This window comes from Myotis myotis, unplaced genomic scaffold (genome assembly GCF_014108235.1).
Source record: "Myotis myotis isolate mMyoMyo1 unplaced genomic scaffold, mMyoMyo1.p scaffold_m19_p_2, whole genome shotgun sequence".
Taxonomy (NCBI): Eukaryota; Metazoa; Chordata; class Mammalia; order Chiroptera; family Vespertilionidae; genus Myotis; species Myotis myotis.
Genome location: NW_023416324.1, coordinates 143,306,381 through 143,328,683, shown reverse-complemented (window position 1 = coordinate 143,328,683; position 22,303 = coordinate 143,306,381). Strand labels below are relative to the sequence as shown.

Here is a 22,303-nt window from a genome sequence, read left to right as displayed (position 1 = left end):
AAACTAGAAATAGAATGACCAAGAGAGCTAGACTCTAGATATCAAGCTAGTTTCTGTACAGTAGATGCATGAATTTCAGATTATATTCAGAACTTCTGTGCTCTCAATGTCAGTGAAATGGCAATGAGTGGTATTAAAGAGCCTGCAAATACCATATGAAGGTGCCCGCCAACTCATGGCAGGCATGGCTAATCAATCATGGCCCTCTTCCCTGCTGTATTCATACTTGGCCTACACAGCCTGTGGGACCTCCACTACAATTCATTAGGATTTGGCAGGTAACAGGAAACCTATTTGCCAGGGTGGAGTGCTGATAATGTGAAATGGCATCAAGTTGTATTTGCCATATGCATCTCTTTCTGGTAGGAAATCACTTGAAGCAGAGAACATAAATGGCTATTCAAATGCAAATTTAAAATAATTAAAATTTTAAAATTTCATTCCTCAGACACACTTGACATATTTTAAATGCTTAGTGGCCACTTGCATTATGGCTACTGTATTAAACCTGACAGAAATAGAACATTTTATATAGGTATTGAAGTATCTAATGAAGGTACATATAATAGAAGTATCCAATAGATAATTCTGTTGGACAGAGTTTCATTAGATCATACCTACAGGCTTTACTGGAAGAAACTAGGTCTTGGTGCAAAGTACATTTCATTTAAATTTAATAACCTAATGATCTTAGTTTTGTCTGGATATATGACTGTGATTTAGCACTCGAATCAGCAGACTATGGCCTATTTTTGTTTGGTTTTCTGTGAGCTAAGAATGATTTTACATTTTAAATGGTTATATATTTAAATGATTTTACAAGTACCTACATAATTTCCTTGACTTGCAAAGCCTAAAATATTCACTATCTGGCTCTTAAGATATAGTCCCCAGGCCTAGGGCACTTGTAAGCATTTAAAGAATGTTTATTGAATGCACAGATAATAGGGAATGATACAAAAGTGTTTTAGAAGCAAACAACAGGTCAAGTAGTCCAGGTGACTTAGATGATAATGTTTTCTAGCTAGAAAAAGGGCATTTCAATCTTCTTTACTAAATGGATTTTCTTCTTTCAGTGATTCATGTCAGGGGAGGTCTTAAGAGCAATTCTTTTAAGAATTTTGTACCCTTTACTGCTTGGGAGGAAACGGTATTTGCCATGTAGGATTTTGGGAAAAGTTGCATTCTGGGCCTATTTCCCATTGAACAAGTTGAAGCTTGAGCTCTGTTTCAGGAGGTGCCCTGGCTAGTGAAAAGAGTCACTGGTAACGTGAAATGAACAGAATGCTGAAGGTGGCTTGAGTGGTTTTCCCTACCTCTTTAGCACTGTCTCGGCCATGCATGTTTGGTTCTCCCTACGTACCTGCGAGCTCTCTGGCAAGGGAGCTGAGTGAATTTTTACATTAATCTCCTCTTTAGTTTATGCGGAAAAGAGAATGGTACTTTCAGACATTATTGTCCCAAAACTACCAATTCAGTGGCTTATTTGACAGTCAATAGTGTCATTGAGTAAGAGCTTTCATTGCAGCCAATTATTTCTATACATCCCTATAGCAGTTAGATATTGGAGAAGTTTAAGGAACTTGTAATTATTTCTTTTTAGGTTGAGGAATCATATTTCAATGTAATGCCTTTCTGTGCACTGATCCGCTTCTAGTCAATTAAACAGACTGGATTTTATAATATTTCATAAATCGCTGCCACTTAGTAAAACCTAAATATTAATGTAGATAAAAGCATCAGTTATTTCTGAATAACTGGCAAAAAGGTTGCTGAACCTATGCTCCCATAACATGCTATATGTACTTCCATTTCAGTAGAAGTACTGAATTGTTAGTGTTTTATTTAGAGGACTGTCTTCTCTAGGAGACTTAATTCTTAAGGCCAGGGCCAGTATCTTACTACCTTTGTGTCCCTGGCACCTAAACACACTCAGTGAATATTTACTAAATCTTCTTTGAGGCCAGTGACCTGATCTATACATCTTCTTATCTTTGTTCCAATCTGAATATATAAGTACAATACATCAAATTGTAAGTTTTATCCAGTTCTGTCATACAGCTGAGATTATAAACAAATATAACACAGTCATTTTGACATCATAGCTCTTCTGCCAGAATTTTCCTTCTCTATGTTTATTTAATCTTTCTGTTGCCTCATTCACTTATTCATTTTAAAACTATTTTATTTTCTCAGCTCCAAGAGTAACTACAATCATTGTCCAGGAAAACAATTCATTTTTTTATCTGCTTTTTCAAATTCTCATCTTATCTTTCTCTTCTTTTATGAATAGGTAGATGACTATATTGTGGGCTCTTTTTGCCTATCTTAAGCATACTGCAATCTTTAAATTAGTAATGATTTTTTTCTGGCTGGTTTACTCAGTTGGTTACAGCATCATTCTAATATGGCAAGGTTGCAGGTTCTATCCAGTCAGGCCACATACAAGAAGCAACCAATGAATGCATAAGTAGAACAAGTCGATCTATCTCTATCTCTATCTCTATCTCTATCATCTCTCATACTCTCTAGAATCAATCAACATATAAAAAAAAATAGTAATGCTTCCATCATATCATAGTGGACTGGAGCTGTTTGTATATTACTGTTACCTTGGTGAGATCCCATTCCACTGCCAGAGTTTATAAATAGTAGCATACTAAACATATAGATTGTATTATTATAAATGTATATCATAATGCTAATTTTACAGATGCAAATAGAACTTATATAATACAGTGTATTGGTCGCCTTCCTTGGTATAGGCTGTTTTATGATTTTAACTGGAACATGTTTTAGATTTAGCTTCAAGTTGTACCATTGCCTGTGTCCTTGAAGTGTCAGAATTTCTAGGATAATTGGATCTGATGTGAGCCCTCAAAGGAATTCCAGGGCATGATTGGTAGGATCACATCCTTCTCTCTGACTTCAGGGAGATCAGAGCTTAGAAAAGGTGTCTGTTGCTAGTCAGAATTTTGTTTCATTTTTCCAAGGGTGTAAAGGGGAGTCTTAATATTTCCTTAGTAATTATGTTGATATAATGTATTATTATTCACCAAATACATAAAATTATAAGCAAAATAAAGATTTTCATACATAATAAAAATATTGACAGACTGAATTAGTATATGAACCCAGATTAATTCATTTGGTTTTAAACATTATATTTTTTAAAACAGTATTTAAAATAGAAATGATTTTTGCCATAAAAGAACAAAAATTGGTGTGACCATAGATCAAGGAAATTATTTGTCTTGTAGTTTTATTTAATTCTCTTAACGTTGCTGTCGTCAATTAAAACATATTACTAATTAAAAACTTAACATATCACCCAATTCTTGCTTTTTCTATACTAATAAAAGAGAAATATGTAAATTGACCATCACTTTGTGATGCCCACCAGCCAATCAGGAGTATGCAAATTAGCGGGACAAAGATGGAGGCGGCCACAGAGCCAGCTAGAGCGGGTGGGAGGCTTGGGTCACCCCTGGCGACAGAGGAAGCCAAGTTTCCCACCCACCTGGGCCAGCCGCCAAAGGAGGGGCCTGTGGGCAGCAGCCATGGAGCCGGCCTAAGTGCGCAGGAGGCTTGGATCACCCAGGCCAGCAGCCGAGGGAGGGGCCTGCAAATGGCCCTCAGCCCCTCACCCAGGCTGGCCACCACCATCAGGGTTAGGGTCCCCAGTGGGGGGCATGGCCAGCCTGAAAACGGCCCTCAGCCCCTTACCCAAGCTGGCCACGCCCCCTTGGGTGAGGGTCCCCACTGGGGGGCATGGCCAGCCTGCAAACAGCCATCAGCCCCTCACCCAGGCTGGCCATGCCCCCTCCAGCGTGGACCCTCACCCCATGGGGGTGTGGCTGGCATGCAAACTGCCCCAGCCCCTCGTCCAGGCTGGCACCATCACCAGCGGGGACCCCCACCCCAATAGGAGTGTGGCCAGCCTGAAAACCACACCAGGTCCCTTGCCCAGGCTGCCCCACCCCCGAAGGGAACCCCCACCCTGATCTGGGACACCGTTCAGGGCAAACCAGCCAGCCTCCACCTGTGCATCAGGCTCTATCTATATATATAAAACCCTACCAGTTGCTATGACACACACTGAGCACCAGGGGGCAGACTCTCAACACAGGAGCTGCCTCCTGGTGGTCAGTGCGCTCCCACAGCCAACCTCCCATGGTCCTTCCCTCTGGCCGGCTGGCCCCTCTTGGCAAGAGGACCTGATTGGCCAGATGAAGGGACCCCACCTGTGCACGAATCCGTGCACCAGGCCTCTAGTCTATACTAATAAAAGGGTAATATGCTAATTAGACTGGGACACCTTCCAGGAGACCTTCCAGACATTCTTCTGTACAAAGCCATGGTTGCGGGGCTGAGGTAGAGGAAATTAGGGGCCAAGACGGGAGGGCAGTTGTGGGTGATCAGGCCAGGATGGGATGGCAGTTGTGGGTGAGCAGGCTGGTGGAAGGGTGCATTGGGGATGATCAGGCCAGTGGGGGGGGGGCAGTTGGGGGTGAGCAGGCCATCAGTGGGGGTCAGTTGGAGGCAATCAGGCCAGCGGGGGAAAGTTGGGGGTAAGCAGGCCAGCAGGGGGGCAGTTGGGGGCGAGCAGGCTGGCAGGGGGAGCAGTTGGGGGTGATCAGGTTGGCAGGGGGGCAGTTGGGGGCAAGCAGGCCGGCATGCAGAGTGGTTAGGGGCAATCAGGCAAGAAGGCAGGGGAGTGGTTAGGAGCCATCAGTCCCAGATGGTGAGGGGGATGTCCAGCTGCCGGTTTAGGCTCAATCCTTGTGGGACATTCCCCAAGGGGTCCCAGATTGGAGAGGGTGCAGGCCAGGCTGAGGGACACCCCCCAACCCTGTGCACAAATTTTGTGCACTGGGCTACTAGTCTAATAATAAGGGTAAAGGAAGGAATCATAGTATTGCTAATCTTGAGGAGAGTTTCTGTGTACAGATCAGTGTCTTTGAAGTGTTTTTAGAAGAGTGTTGTAATTTTAATGTGACTTAGATCCCAACTGCAGGACTTGAGCCTTTGCTGGAGCCATAACGACAAAGATTATAACCTCAGTGAAATACAGGACTCAAAATAAACATCCACAGTGTAGAACATGATTCTCCACAAGGGCAGTTCTGCCTCCCAAGGGTGTTCAGTAATATGTGGGACATTTTTGGTTTTCACCATAACTGATGGGCAGGGGAAACCACTGGCATTTAGTGGGTGGGGCCAGAGATGTGAAACATCAATGCCACCCAAGAAGAATCATGCTGACCACCTGCCAGTCATCCTCACTTCTCCCACTGTGCCCACAGGTACAGTCAGGGATGACAGTAAGCAATACAGAGCCACAGATTCATGTTTGCCATTTAATTGCATTCAGTTTACTGATTTTTCTTAAAGCTCTTCCCACAAAATAGTATCATTTTCATCATTAGTATGTGATTAACAAAGCAAAACACTGCTTTGTCCAAGTACTACATGATGTTACAGGGGACCTTGAAGATATCCTATATAATAAAAAAGCCTAATATGCTAAGTGTGTGGTCGTCTGTCCGGCCGTTCAACCAATCAAAGAATAATATGCTAATGATATCCCAAGGCTGCTCAACTGCTCGCTATAATGTGCACTGACCACCAGGGGGCAGATGCTCGGTAAGTTAGCTTGCTGTTGGGTTCCAGCTGATTGGGACTGAGCAAGACGGTCCGGACACACTCTGGAGCCCTCCCACGTTCCCTCCCCAGCTGGTCAACCTCCTGCATCCCTCCCTGGCCCTGATCATGCACTGGTGGGGTCTCTTGGCCTGGCCTGCACCCTCTTGCAATCTGGGACCCCTCAGGAGATGTCGGAGAGCCGGTTTTGGCCTGATCCCACAGGCTAGGCTGAGGGACCCCATTGGTGCACGAATTCATGCACCAGGCCTCTAGTTGTTATATATTCCACACAAATAGTTTGAATATGTTAGGAGAAGCAAGCACTTGAACTCTTGTACTTGACTTGGCCTCTCCTGGTGGACCTCGAGCTCCTGGAGGGCAAAGTGGCTCCTAGCTCTTCTTTTCATTGTCAGAGATTGGCACAGTATGATGCATAGTATGGCACTGAGAAAGGTGATGTTGTTTTTTTACTTAGTGTTCAGGGGTGACACAGTCCCTAACTGTACTTTTCTTAAAGCTATGGTCCCTGGAGTCCATAAATCTGGGTTCATGTTCTAGTTTTGCTACTTAATAATTGCACTTTGTGTTGCTTATTTGACCCTGTGCCTCGTGCCTTGGTGATCTTGTCTGTGAAACCCTACCTCTGAGGGTTGAGATTAAATGAATTAATATATGTAAAGCCATTGGAACAGTCCTGGTACATAGTATACATTAAGTATTAGTTGTTATTAACATTAATTTTTTATATAATGTTACTGAAGACTCCTGAAATACTGTTATAGTTCTGAAAATTAAATAACAGTATTTTTGAGACATTTATGGAAGTTTTATTTTTTTAATTTTAGATACTTTTATCAAACACCAAAACTATATTAGCTTGACAAGCAGTTGGTTGTAATTTTTTAATGTATCAATATCTATACATAGTTATGATTTCATTACATGGTCACATTAAAATAATGTACTCAGAAACCATCTTTTATGTTTAAAACTCAGAGAAAATGCAAAGTTGCCAACATCTCAGTTGATATTACATTTTAAGGTCTGAATAATTTGCATGAGCTTAAGAATTTTATTTTCTGATTAAGTATTCTCTAATGTAGTAACTCAATAGTAATTGCTTATTTAAACCAGCTGTACCTGGTGTTTTGTAGCAATAGGGGTTTCACATAAGGGCATTTTTCAGTGACTGGGCCGATTAAGTGACTGCCCCTTAATTCTCAGGATGTTCTTGTTTTTCAGCCATTTTTATGGAAATATTTCTGAATTACATGTCACCTTTCCCTGACTGCTCAAAATTGGTTATGCAGCTGAGTGAACCAAAGGGCATAAGAAGCCATTACAATCAACATGACATACTTCTCAAAGCTTACATTTTGCTACAAGATTTAAGGGGAGGTTGCACGAAAAGAGGGGAACCAGACATTTAAATTAAAATCACATATATTTGGATCAGGATGTAAAATTCATAGAAATGTTTAAAGAAAAATGTGAAACTTTAAAGAATGTTCAGGGCTATGGAGCCTGGAGATTACATCCTTCTCATAAAAGGTGCTTCAAGGAGAAGCAGTATACCTCTGTGTAGTTAACAATGTTTCACATTTTAATGAAACTGTGCCCTTGGGATTATTCTACTGGTGAGGCTGTTAGCAGTTCTTTAAAGTAGACTCTGTTGGCAGTTTTATTGACTGCCTCCCTGTCAAACCTCAAAGAGAAGTCAGCTCTTAATCCAGTCACTCTCTCCATGTATGCTTCAGTTTTCCTGTTCTTCAGTGCTTCTAATTGTGGTATCTAAAAATTTCCAGAAGTTATTAGTGGAACGTGAATGATAAAATAGTGAACATCACTTTACACAAACACACATCCATGTTCTTAGTAAGAGTAGGAAGGTGCCTGCCTACATTTCCTTCCTACAGGGGGAAAAGCAGCAGAATTCCTCCCTCCCTCTTGATAGAGGATTTTCTGTTATTGGTGGTTGTTTTGCTCTGTGTTGTTTTTATTTTAAGACTTTCACAAACAGCAGTGTGGTGGTTGCCAGCAGAAAAGGGTGCGGGGAGAAGGGAGTCCTAATATATAGTGACAGGAGACTTGACTTTGGGTGGTGGGTATACAGTGCAATAGACATATCTTGTAACATAGAAACCCACACCTGATACCTGTATGTTCATGTTGACCAATGTCACCCCAGTAAATTTTAAAAATTAAAAAAAAAAATATTGAACTAAAAAGAAAAGACTTTCAGATCAGTTTTAGAGCTTTTGGAGCAAAAAAATTGAGGGGCCCCTACAGATATTTTTCATACACCTCCTGCTCCCACACAGGCATAACCTGCCCCATTATCAACATCCCCCTCCAAAGTAGTACATTTGTTATAATTAACACACCTCTGTTGGCACCTCATTACCATCCAAAGTCCGAAGTTTACATTAGATTTCATTTTGGAAGTTGTTCATTCTATGAGTTTGGACAAATGTATAGTGATACATATCCACTGTTAGTATCATGCAGAGTATTTTCTCTGCCCTAAAAATCTGTGTTCTGCCTACTCATCTCCCCCACCACAGTTCCCAGGAACCATTAATCTTATTTTTTTTCAACCATTAATCTTTTTACTGTCTCCCTAGTTTTGTCTTTTTCATAATGTCATATAGTTTGAATTGTATGTACATAGCCTTCTCAGATTGGCTTCATTAATGTAGTAATATGCAATAACATTCTTCCATGTCTTTTAATGGCTTGACAGTTTAGTAGTAGGTAAGTTTCCATTGTTTTGATGTAGCACATTTTATTTATTCATTTACCTACTGAAGGGTATATTGGATGATGCCAAGTTTTGGCAATCAAGAATAATTATGATGAATATCTGTGTTCAGGTTTTTGTGTGGACAAAAGTATTCAACTACTTTAGGTAAATACCAAAGAGTATGATTACTGTATTATATGGTAAGAGTATGTTTAGTATGTAAGAAACCACCAAATTGTCTTCTAAAGTGTCTATACTGTTTGCATTTCCACTACCAATGAATACGTGTTCTTGTTGTCCCACATCCTCATCAGCATTTGGCGTTGTCAGTGTTTGGGGTTTTGGCCATTCAAAAAGATGTACAGTGTTATCTCATTGTTGTTTTAATTTATATTTCCCTCATGACATGCTGTGTAGCATTTTTTCATATGTTTATTTGCCATCTCTATATCTTCTGGGAGGTTTCTGTTAAGGCCGTTGGCCCTCTTTTTAGTACAAGTATTAGTTTTCTTAATTGTTGAGTTTTAAGAGTTCTTTGTATATTTTGAATAAAAGTCCTTTTATCAGTTGTGTCATATATATCCTATCTAATAAAAGAGAAACATGGTAATTGGCGTACGACCGCTACCCTTCCCATTGGCTAATCAGGGCAATATGCAAATTAACTGTCAGCCAAGATGGCGGCCGGCAGCCAGGCAGCTTGAAACTAACATGAGGCTTGCTTGCTTCAGTGACGGAGGACTCCAACGTTCCCCGCCTGCCGCTGCAGGCCTCTGAGCTGCAAGCAACTATGTAACAAACATAGAAGCTAAACAAAACCCCAGAAACCTGCCGGGCTTCAGCCAGCAGGATCGCAACATTGTAAGCAAAGGCCAGAAACCTACTTTCAGCAGTGGAGGCCTAAGAGCTGGAGCCAAGCCTCAAAGCTAAAGCTGGCCCAGAATAAAAAAAAGAAAAAAAGGAGCGGTTGGGAGCTTCAGTCACCCCCAGCCTGAAAACAGCCCTCAGCTCCTCACCCAGACTGGCCAGGCACCCCAGTGGGGACCCCCACCCTGAAGGAGTGTGACCAGCTGCAAACAGCCATCATCCCGTCACCCAGGCTGGCCAGGCACCCCAGTGGGCACCCCCACCCTGATCGAGGACACCCTTCAGGGCAAACCAGCTGGCACCCACCCATGCACCAGGCCTCTACCCTATATAGTAAAAAGGTAATATGCCTCCCAGCACCGGGATGAGCGGAGCCGCAAGGCCTCCTGACACTGGGATCAGCATGACAGGGGGCAGCCCCCAAACCCCCTGATCACCCTGCGGCTCTGTGTGTCACAGGGAGCAGCGCCCCAACCCCCTGATCGGCCCTGCTCTGTGTGTGACAGGGTATGGCGCCCCAACCCCCCCCCCCCTACTGGCCCTGCTCTGTGTGTGACGGGGTAGAGCCATAACCTCCCCATTGGCCCTGCCCTGAGTGTGAGAGTGGCGGCACCCCAACCCCCTGATTGGCCCTGCTCTGTGGGTGATAGAGGGCGGCGCCCCAACCCCCTGATGGGCCCTGCTCTGTGCGTGACAGGGGACTGCGCCCCAACTCCCTGATTGGCCCTGCTCTGTGCGTGACAGGGCACAGAGCCCCAACCCCCCTGATGGTCCCTGCTCTGTGAGTGACGGGGGGAAATGCCCCAACCCCCTGATTGGCCCTGCTCTGTGCGTGACAGGGCACAGAGCCCCAACCCCCCTGATGGGCCCTGCTCTGTGCATGACAGGGGGTGGCGCCACAACCTCCCCATCGACCCTGCCTTGAGTGTGACAGGGGATGGTGCCCCAACCCCCCAGTGGCCCTACCCTGAGCGTGACTGAGGGTGGAATCACAACCTCCCGATCGCCCTGCTCTGTGTATGACGGGGCGGCGCCCCAACTCCCCAATCGGCCCTGCTCTGAGCCCGACCAGGGGCTGCACCTAGGGATTGGGCCTGCCCTCTGCCACCCGGGAGCAGGCCTAAGCCAGCAGGTCATTATCTCCCGAGGGGTCCCAGACTGTGAGAGGGCACAGGCCGGGCTGAGGGGCCCCCCTCCCCCCCGAGTGCACAAATTTTTGTGCACCAGGCCTCTAGTATATATATATATTTGTAATCTGTGGCATGTCCTTTTATTTTCTTGATTGTGTCTTTTAAAAGCAGACATTTTAAATGTTAATGATGTCCAGATTTTCAATTATTTCTCTCATGGATCATACCTTTGTTCTTGTATTCAAAAGTGATCCAACCATACGCAGGGCCATCTATATTTTTCTTGTTTTCTTCTAGGAGTTTGCTGATTTTGCATTTAGGTTTGTAATCCATGTTGAATTAATTTTGTGAGAGTGTATGATCTGTATCTAGATTAATTTTCGTTTTCATGGGGATGTCCAGTTGTTTTCAGCACTATTTGTTGAAAAGACTGTTTCTACTCCATTGTATTATATTTGCTTCTTTATCAAATATCAGTTGACTATTTATGTGATTCTCTTTCTAAGCTCTATGTTATATTGCATTGATGAAGTTAGCTATTCTTTGCCAATAGCACACATGCTTGATTACTGTAGTTTATAGTAAGTCTTGATGTCAGGTAGTGTCATTACTACAGTTTTTTTCTTCTCCTTCAATATCGGAACTTTAGAATCAGTTTTATGATAACCACAAAATAACTTGCTGGGATTTTGACTGGGGATGCACTGAATCAATAGGTCAAGTTGGGAGAACTTTTCTTTTTCACTTTGAGTTTCTCCCTGAATTCCTATAGATTGAGGCTTCTGGAAATATGACTGGATAAGCAGGAAAGGATTCTATTGCTCACATACTACAATCCTCATATAAGCTTTTGTATATTATTTTGAAGGAACAGTGGTACAGATACTACATAATGGATGAACATAAATCATTTATACTTATCCTATAAATAACGTGTGTGTGTAAAAATGGATATCTTCTGAATAACATTCTGTATAGGCTATTTTTTAAAGATTTTAGATTGTGTTTTGTTCACAGATTAATATAAAGAAAGAAGTAGGAAGATAATAGTTAATAGAAAGGAAAATACACTTAGAACATGATATTTTTTGTGATAAAATATTTATAAGTGCCCTTCAGTAATTTTCATGCATTTAGAGGGAAATGTTGAGCCTCTAGGAGCCCTCCTCATCATTCATATAAAATGTGAATCTTATATCTTGTTCAGATATGAAAATTCATTAAATAAAAATCTTGTTAGAAATATTATAAAATTGACTTTGATTATCTCCTAGATTGTCAGAAATCCCATCTTAGTAGTAATTGGAGAGGTTTTTTTTCTTGTCCTGTTTTTCATAATATCTTGCCTGGGTTTGAAATTTCTTAACAAATGTTTTTCCATTTTCATTATAATAGATCTTATTAAAGCTTTTATAAAAAGTCACTCTTTAAAAAAAGGTATGGATAAAGTGAAGTGACTAAAATAGAATGAGTTCCTGATTATTATAGGTAATTGCTGAGCATGCTGAGGCAGGCTTTTGACTACTTTACTTTTTGGACCTTTTCTATCAGAATGTTCTGTTAAAATTATAAATTCGGATCTCTCTATTCACTATGATAGTCATTAGCATCCCATTCTAAGTGCTAAAGAATTCTGTAAGTTTTGTCAGAGAAATAAAGAATAGCATTTATGCATTTCAGGAAGCAACAGCCTGGGAATAGTTGGTGAATAGGTAGACATAAAAAAATCAAATGTGGTCTTTAAATCTCTAGAGCTCCAGGATTCCAGTTTGTTAAAGCGGTACTCATCAGCTACTAGTGTTAAAGAACTTGTAAAAAATTGTTAGACTCACATGCTGGTATGCTGATAATACAGGTGCCCGACTTTTGTATTTTGAAAGGAGTTGAAATGAAAAAAAAAAAAATACAATCTATTCTGAAGTTCTAAAAGAAAATATATTACTAGAAAAAACTGAATGTTACCCAAAATCAAGATAAAGAAATAGAATTTTACAAATCAGCTATCCGGTGACTTGAAGTCATGTCTCCATTCTTCCCAACTCTTGCAGTTACCTCTTTATAAATGAATTTTAATATTGTGCAATAAATTCTGTCCACATCCTATTTCCTATGTTTTACCAGTTAACTTTTGCATAGTTTTCTATTTCGTTATCTTAACTTAAAGTGGATATCTAAAGATGAAGGAGTAACAAAAAAAGGAATTCACTTAAGGCAATGGCAAAAAGGACTGGATCCTTCTAAGAATGCCTTAATGAAGAGTGTTCTAAATAATGAGGAGAAAAACAAATGAAATAAAACACAATTGAAAAGACAGTAGTAGAGTGCCCAAACTAGGAAAAGTTTGACAACATACATTCTCCTAAACTCATTAACCTACTCTTGCTCTTAAACTACTTTTCTTCATTTTTGTGCTAATGGTCAGCATTATTAATAGCAAATAATCCAAGCAGCATTTCTATTTGACTTTTGAATGCATTGTAAGTATTTAGTCTAGAAATAATCCATTTGTTTAGGTATTTGATTTTGTCACTATTGCTTTGTTTAGGCCTGGTAGTGAGAGGAATTGTGGAGGACAAAAAAGGAAATAGGAAGGGTGAGAACATTTTGTTTAAAGATATCTCTAATGGAGTTATCTTCTCGCAGTGAAAATGAGCAAGCTTTGACTGGAAGTATAATAGATTGCATCTGTCACTTCTGTATCAAAAATAGTCAGTGTTCCTAACTATGTCATCCAAATAAAAATTAAATGTTTTATAGCAGCTTATTTTATCATATTTCATTTATTTTTATTAACGCATAAAGTCTCCACGAAACAAATTAACCTTATTCTGTAATCCACCAGAAACAATAGCAATAGGCAGTGATTTGTGCATGGCATTTAAAGTTTCAGCTGAAATTTAAATCTTACTTATAGGAAATATGTGCAAATGAAGTCAGATTATACATTTAATTATGTGGTTATGTGCTTTTTCTTTTTAAAAAAATCTTATTTATAATCAGTTGGCTCGAAACCTTTATCTTGACAGCTACACTTGAAATTCACATTCCAATCAAGTATATCCCTATCAACAAAATGGTTACCTTTCATTATTCAGAATTTAAATAAAATTTTCCTGTTCTCTACTCAAGATGTTTTAGGTATATACCTTAAATCTGTATTTCTAGACAGAATAAGAAATAGTAGTTATTCTGAGGAATACAGGACAAATCAGTAAGAGGTGATTAAATTAGCACAATCTTAGAATTTAAGCCTGAGGATGGGTTCCAGTATTGTTGTTTGTTGTTGTTTATCCCCCCAAACTCCCTTTATCACCTGTCAGAAGTAGAGAAAGATAAATGACTTAAGTGATCTATGGAAGAAGAAGGCAGCGTGAAGGGCTAAGAGGAATGTTTGTGGAATCTTTGAAGAGAATAATAGAATCAGTAGACTAAAGATGACTGGATACATCCCTTTGTCACTCCTAATGACTACCTATAACAGGTAAATTATGATACTTTAGAAATTAAAGTTCCCACATGATCTCACTCATTCATGGATAATAGAGACCATTATAAACTTTTGAACAATAATAGATATAGAGGCAGAGCAGCCTCAAACAGATTGTTAAACTGCAGCGGGAAGGCCGGGGAGGGGTGGGGGGCAGGAGGGAGGGGGGTAAGAGATCAACCAAAGGACTTGTATGCATGCATATAAGCATAACCAATGGACATAAGACACTGGGGGGTAGGGGAGGCCAGGGGATTGTCAAGGGCGGGGGAAAAAAAGGGACACATATGTAATACCCTTTGTAATACTGTAAGCAATAAATAAAAAAAATAAATCAAAGTTCTTTACAGTTGACTATTGAAATTCAAATATTATATAGAGACAGGTGTAGTTTAAAGAAGAAATAATTTGAATCTACATTAAATCAATCTGTTTTGCTTCTCTGTTTTCAGAAGGGAAAAATGGCTTTCCTTTCTTTTCTATAATTTGAACTGATAAGTTTGATGTCATAAATTTTTAATGTCTCATCTAAACATTTATTTATGAGCTGGGGTGTGAAGCATTGTATGCATTATTATCTAAAGGGCATTGCTAAATTATCTACTGTGCTTTAGGAGAACTTGGAAAAACGAATAAGTTATGGTGAATTTAATTCACATAATCAATAAAGATAAAACATTCTTGTCCCTCTACATACAGATCGGTTCTCCCCAAAATTCTTCTACCAGCCAACCTACAGGTACTGTAATGCTTCAAAATGAATTAGTTCTTCAGAAGGACAGTCCATAATCACCTTGAGAATACAATATGAATTGTGCTAAGTGAGGTCTGCTTCCAATTACAATCATAGCTGTAACACAGTGTGCTTGTCTGGAAATATCTACAAGTTCAAGGTTGTTGCTGCACCACACACATTGGTTTGGGTGTCTGTCTCAACGACTTTCATTATACCCTTTCCATGTCTAATAATTCATCCACTTCAAATAAAATCCACTCCATTATTTAAACATACCAGGAACTTGGTAATTACTTAAATATTATCAATTAAAGTGGAAGTCAAGTTCTGATGGTAGTGGGCTGTTTCAGGTAATGAGGGAACCGGGAAGATAGCTATGGAAGAAAAGTTCTTGGAGGAGCATACATCTTGCTCAGTAGCCTTGGCAGTGTGTGCACCTAGCACTGAAAAATTTCTCTGCAAATACCTAAATTAGTAAAGTGCAATTGTTGTGTTTCTTGGAATAGGAATAAATTGTTTGGGGTAGGAATTGTGTAAATAGCTTGCTTCTTGAGTTTGTTTTTTTTGTTTTGTTTTTTGTAAAGTAGAATAACCAGATCAACAAAGTGTTTTTATCAGTTAAATCTTGCTAGTTCTCAGAGAATGTAATTTATCTTAAAGGGAATTGTGGAGAATTAGCTGGCTATGTTATCTTCTGATCTGAAATACTATGACACTGTGATGCACATATCTTTAATCAGGAATTATTTTTGTTCTATGATCATTATTTGATAGCTTTAATTCCATAAGGTTCAATCAAGTTCATGACCATATAAGGCACGATGACTTTATGGGTGGAATTGTTATTTTGTTAAGACTCACTGACTGCATTAAAATCAGTTTATAACTATACAGTTTGTACTATTTTCTCTTTCAATTTAGTAACAATTGAAGATATTTTGTCTTATCACATATAAGAGATATAAAGAGAATCTTAAAATTGCTAAAAAGAATAGGCTCTTAAAATTGTCATGAAGTTATGTCTAAATGTGTTAACCTTTTAAAAATTATTTGGCATTAATTGAAAGAGACAAAGACTTGAGATTTTAGTAATTTCATGACAGTATTCTGGCATATCTGAGGTATGGTCTTCTGTTTAGGCACTCAAATTTATTTAAAAACCTTTATAAGTGGGAACATAACACCCCACTTCTTGAGTGTGGGCTGTGCATAACTACTTTCTTGCAAAGAGTATAGTAAGGGAAAGGGGAATAAACGAGAGTAACTTTATAGTTTACAGTGAAGAAACAATGACAATTAATACATCACCCAGATGATCAAGATCAACATGAGCACTGATCAGTCCTTTTGATAGTGTGGACCATTGACATGAAGTGGTTCAGATGTTACTTTACCTCTGTTGTCTTTCTTATCAAACCAACAACCCCTGTCTAATCATGAGAAACACATAAGATAAAACGCAATTATAGTGAGTTAGAAATAAATTTTTACATAATGTAACTAAGTGTGGATATGAACACAAATTTGTCATCCCATCTCAGTTAGATAAAGACAGAATGACTAAATGTTCCTCAATGTCACTAGATTTTGAATTAAATTGTCAATTTTTTTGACATTGACTACTCTTCTAAAGGTGAGTAATGCTAGAGGAGAAATGGCTTAGCAACAAGTTTAAACTCTTTATAAATACTAATATTAGGAAACAGGTGAATATCAAAGCACGCTAGATTGATGCAGTGAGTGTAAAAATTAAGCCTACATCTCCAACAAGCTAGTTAACACTCTTGAAAAGGAAACTGCCTAAATTTCAGAACAGATTGTTGTTTGTCCCATTGAGGCCACTTGATTAATTAGTATGGCTTTTGTACCAAATAGCAATCAGGTTATTTCACATTAACAAAAACAACTTCCAAAGCAGAAAGTGTAATATACATAGAAATAGAAGTACTTGTTATTGGCTTTTTGGTGCTATCTACCAGACAAAATGGAAAACCCATAGTGGCATAGAAATATATTAGTTTTTAGCAGAAGCACAGACTTTTATAGATTTAGTTAATCGATTTAAAAAAAATAACATTTAACTTGAAAATTCATTTTCCATATGAAGGCTTGGGAAGAAAATACTTGGGCTCAAACCTGTTTATTTTAAATACACAATTTTTTAAAACCCTGCGTGATTTAATTGGTTTGTAGGAAAGTAGACTACATACTGGATACATACATATTTTATATGGAACAAAATAGTTTCTAAGTTCTAGTATGTGCTATAAATCAAAGACCGAAGAAAATTCTATAATACAGATAACCAAGAACAATGTGTATTATTCATTGTGTGTTTCTCCTTTCCTCTAGAACAATGTCTGCATTCAATTGTTTTTAAACTACGCTTTTGCTGTTCTTTTTTTCCTCAGGCCTTTTCTGCAATATGTAGGAGAAACTTGTCTATTTTTTTCTTTATATAATAGCACCCTTGAGGGACAGTGTGAGCTCTTTCCATCTATTAATCAGAGTTAACTAAGTGAGTTTATTTCAGCAGATGTTCAAATGGCAGACACCTTCTCAAAGCCAAATGTCTTCCTTTTGAAAAGCATTCACTTTACACATCAAATAAACAGCATTGTTATATTTTTTTATCCTAGTGTGCTGACAGGCAGAATTCACCCGTCACCTCACCAGGGTCATCTCCCCTTGCACAGAGAAGAAAGCCCCAACAGGACCCTCTGCAGATCCCACATCTTAGCCTGCCACCCGTGCCTCCCCGCCTGGATCTGATTCAGAAAGGCATCGTTCGTTCTCCCTGTGGCAGCCCAACTGGTTCACCAAAGGTAAATCGATTTTATGAGAAGCAGATAGTGATTTTATATGACAGTTATTGATTGCTCAGCTTCTTTTAAATTTCATTTCTCCTATTTCTTGTGCTCTTAATTGTTCCTGAACAATTTTAATAGGTTTCACATTTTGTATATTGTGAACTCACTGTCATATTCCTGGCTTTTTTATTATAAAAGTTGCATAATTATTCAGAGAGAGTACATGTCTATAACAGCCCACTGACTTGCAAAAATAAATAGCAGAGTAAGTACAGTTATTCTATAAAGTGGATTTAAAAGGTCATTACATGTATTAAAATACTCTTATCAAATGATATTTTATATTCAGTTTCATAGTGTCATGACAAGAAAAATGTGGCGGGAGTATATTTGCATAAGGGCTTAAGGTGTGATAAATTATCACCCATGTTTCAAGGTGACTCAGAAGAGGGAATTATATGTACTTTTTATACCCGAAGCAATTAATTATAAAGAATTACATTATTTGCAGAGTAGTTACATTACTGTTTAATATTAAGGACATAGTTCTAACTCAGCAAATCTAAGCCCACAGTTTATTTTAGTTCTTTGCAGTCTGCAGATATTTCTCCAAATTTGATAAGGGCATATTTTGCTATCTTAAGCACAAGATTTAAAAAATTTCATTTGGCATTATGCTTTGCAGTCTAAATTAGTTGGAAGCACAATATTTCATTAATATTTGATTTCTCTATATTACAGTTAATTTGGTTTTAAGATCATATTAAAACTTCTTAGGATATTATTTAGGCAGAGTTATGCAAACACACAATACATTCCTTTTCTCTTAATATTCAAAGCATAAATCAGCCCTGGCCTGGGTATCTCAATGGGTTGGAGTGTCGCTCCCAGGTGCCAAGATTGGGGGTTGGATTTCTGGTCAGGGCACATACAAGAAGAAGAATAAATAAAAGGCATCCAAATCGGAAAAGAAGAAGTAAAATTGCAATTATTCACAGATGACATGATATCGTACACAGAAAACTCTAAAGACTCCATCAAAAAACTACTAGAACTAATAAATTTATTTGGCAATGTAGCAGGATACAAAATTAACACCCAGAAATCTATGGCTTTTTTATATGCCAAAAATGAACTCACAGAAAGAGAAACAAAAAAAAACAACAACAACAAAAAAATAATCCCACTTACCATTGTAACAAAAAATTTAAGATACCTATGATTAAACTTAACCAAGGAGGTAAAGAACCTGTACTCAGAAAATTAAAGGACACTGAAAAAAGAGATAGAGGAAGACATAAACAAATGGAAGAATATACCATGTTCATGGACTGGTAGAATCAACATCATTAAAATGTCCATACTACCCAAAATAATCTATAGATTCAATGCAATCCCCATTAAAATACCAACAGCATACTTAACAGACCTAGAATAAACTCCAAAAATTCACATGGAATTAAAATAGACCCCGAATAGCCACAGCAATCCTGAGAAAAAAGAACAAAGTTGGAGGGATCACAATACCAGATATTAAGCTATAGTACAAAGCCACTGTACTGAAAACTGTCTGGTACTGGCACTAGAATAGATATATAGATCAATGGAACAGAGCAAAGAACCCAGAGATCAACCCAAGCCATTATGCTCAATTAATATTTGATAAAAGAGGCAAGAGCATACAATGGAGTCAAGACAGTCTCTTCAATAAATGGTGTTGGGAAAATTGGACAGATACTTGCAAAAAAATGAAACAAGACCACCAACTTATACCATACACAAAAAAATAAACTCAAAATGGATAAAGGACTTAAATGTAACACGGGAAACCATAAAAACTAGAAGAAGCCATAGGCAGCAAAATAGCAGACATTTGTCCTAGCAGTATCTTTACTGATACAGGTCCTAAGACATGATAACTAAGGAGAAAATAAACAAATGGAATTACATCAATATAAGAAGCTTCTGCATAGTGAAAGAAAACATCAAAAAAAAAAATACAAAAAAGCTCACTGCATGGGAGAACATATTTGCCAATGTTATCTCCAGTAAGGGTTTAATCTCCAACATTTACAGGGAACTCATACAACTTAACAAAAGGAAGATAAACAATCAAAAAATGGGCAAAGGACCTAAATAGATACTTTTCAAAAGAAGACATACAGAAGGCCAAGAGGCATATGAAAACATACTCAAAGTCACTAATCATCTGAGAGATGCAAAGCAAAACAACAATGAGGTACCATCTCACACCTATCAGAATGGCTATCAACAAACGACAAGTGCTGGAGAGGATGTGGAGAAAAAGGAACCCTCTTGCACTGCTGGTGGGAATGCAGACTGGTGCAGCCACTGTGGAAAACAGTATGCTGTTTCCTCAAAATATTAAAAAGGGAACTTCCATTTGACCCAGTGATCCCACTTCTAGGAATATATCCCAAGAAAACAAACACCAATCAGAAAGGATATATGTTCATGGCAGCACAATTTACAATAGCTAAGATTTGGAAACAGCCTAAGTGCCCATCAGCAGATGAGTGGTTTAGAAAACTGTGGTACATCTACACAATGGAATTCTATGCTGATGTAAAAAAAAAAAAAAAAAAAAAAAAGCTTACCATTTGCAACAGCATTGGATGGAACTGGAGAGCATTATGCTAAGTGAAATAAGCCAGTTGACAAAAGATAAATATCACATGATCTCACTCAATTGTGGAATATAATGAACAACATAAACTGATGAATAAAAATAGAACCAGAGTCATCGAAGCATCAAACAGACTGTCCAACCTATGAGGGAAGGCAGTGGAGAGGGAATGAGAGATCAACCAAAGGACTTGTATGCATGCGTATGAGCATAACCAATGGACACAGATGTTGGGGGTGTGGGGGGGCAGCCGGGAAGAGGTCAATGGGGGGAAAAGGAGATTTAGGTAATACTTTAAACAATAAAGGATTTAAATTTTTAAAAAAGAGTCAACCAATAAATGTATCAATAAGTGGAAAAACAAATTGATATTTTCTCTCTCTAAAAAAATAAATTAAAAAAACGCACAAATCATTCATCAGATGAACCACATGTATAAAATGCAAGTGAGGACTTTAAATAATGCTACTATATTATTTGTGATTTTTTACTATTCTGGTAGTAACTGATAAAACAAAGAACCAGAGCAAATTTATTCCTTATTAATTTCTTTGTATTACAGCAGTGAATACAAATACAGCAAAACCAACACTCAGTTATCCAATGATATTACAAATCAAGTTGCTTTTTAAAAAGGAAAAGAACAACAGCTTTGATGGCTTCCTCTCTCTCCTAAGTCATAGAAACATGCAAATAAATTAATGACTCAGTATTATTTTAACGTCAAACATTCAAAAGCACCATATAATTTTGGTATTCTGCTTTTCCCTGTACAGTCCTCATAATTTTAACATTTCCCTTTATATACTCATTTCTACAGAAATTTCTAATGAAATATATTTATAAGAGTCTTCCATTAACATTTTAAAATTTCATTAACTGGTAATAAAAAGAAACTTAGAAGAAGATGACATATGGATCTAATAAAGCTCTATTATGGCTTAGAAAACAAAAGCAGTATTCTGGAAGTAATTTCAATGCCTGGTACAACTCTTGATTTTTTCTTCTTCTTGTGTCTCCTTAGTCTTCTCCTTGCATGGTGAGAAAACAAGATAAACCACTCCCAGCACCACCTCCTCCCTTAAGAGATCCTCCCCCGCCTCCACCTGAGAGACCTCCCCCTATCCCACCTGATAACAGACTGAGTCGCCACTTGCATCCTGTGGAGAGTGTGCCTTCCAGAGACCAGCCAATGCCTCTTGAAGCCTGGTGCCCTCGGGATGTATTTGGGACTAATCAGTCAGCAGGCTGTCGACTGGTAGGGGATGGCTCTCCAAAGCCTGGAGTCACAGCAAGCTCAAATGTAAATGGAAGGCACAGTAGAATGGGCTCTGACCCAGTGCTAATGAGGAAACACAGACGCCATGATTTGCCTTTAGAAGGAGCCAAGGTAAGAAATATACAAATCTGCTTAAACTCCTCTGGCAGGAGGTAGTGTAAAAGGTTGGGCAGTGTTTTTTTTGCCTAGTATGGTACTTCCCTGCGGGTCTTTAATGATCTCCAAGTTATAAATATTCAGAAGTTAATTAAAACTTGAACTTAAAAGAAGTTAAGGACAGGTTCTAAGTAATGATTTAATTTTAATATGAAGACACTAGATTTGTCTGAGATTTATTTCACCTTCTCTTATTTTACCGAACAACTTTTTTTCCTAATAGTAACTTGGCAGGAGAATTAGCACTATTTTTTAATCTCCTAGTTCTATCTAACTTGAAAAAATAATTGTGTAATTATAGCATTTCATAAATAAGCATTAGAATTGTCAGTACACCTATGCATCGAGGTAAAATGAATCTTCTCACCAACGTAAAAAAAGTCCAGTTCACTGTTACAAAGCCAGCTATTTCTCCATAAAACTGAGAGACTCTCACATATGTTGATTTCTGGAAGTGTATCGCCACTCTCCTTTATATGTCCAGGAAAGAATTTAAACATACAGGAAACCAAAGTGGCAACAGCAGAATCACTGAGTTTAGAACTCTTAGTAAGCCCTTGGCAGAGTTGCTTATATTCTCATATTTGCTTCCATGATATTTTTGGCTCTGAGATCAGATCATTCCATCTTCTCTCAGCTAAAGGAGGCTTGCCTCTTTTGAAGACTTTAATATTAAAGTGAACTCATCTCTATTGACCTTAAATTGTCACTTTAAGGAAGCAACTATTCCTTCAGTACAATGGCTTGCAGTTGATGAATTCACCCTATAATATATTCTAGATCAGCCGTGGGCAAACTACGG

At 38.5% G+C, this 22,303-nt stretch overlaps 1 protein-coding gene across 8 annotated transcripts in view; it reads left to right on the top strand.

Moving 5' to 3' along the window:
* The window catches only part of CBLB (Cbl proto-oncogene B), a 251,550-nt gene that overhangs the window by 168,154 nt on the left and 61,093 nt on the right, over nucleotides 1–22,303 (top strand). For all 8 annotated transcript variants that reach the window (XM_036350236.1, XM_036350235.1, XM_036350231.1 and 5 more), the window contains 2 exons: nucleotides 17,249–17,434; nucleotides 21,091–21,456. In XM_036350236.1, the coding sequence (XP_036206129.1) occupies nucleotides 17,249–17,434; nucleotides 21,091–21,456 (552 nt within the window). The remainder of the gene's footprint in view (nucleotides 1–17,248; nucleotides 17,435–21,090; nucleotides 21,457–22,303) is intronic.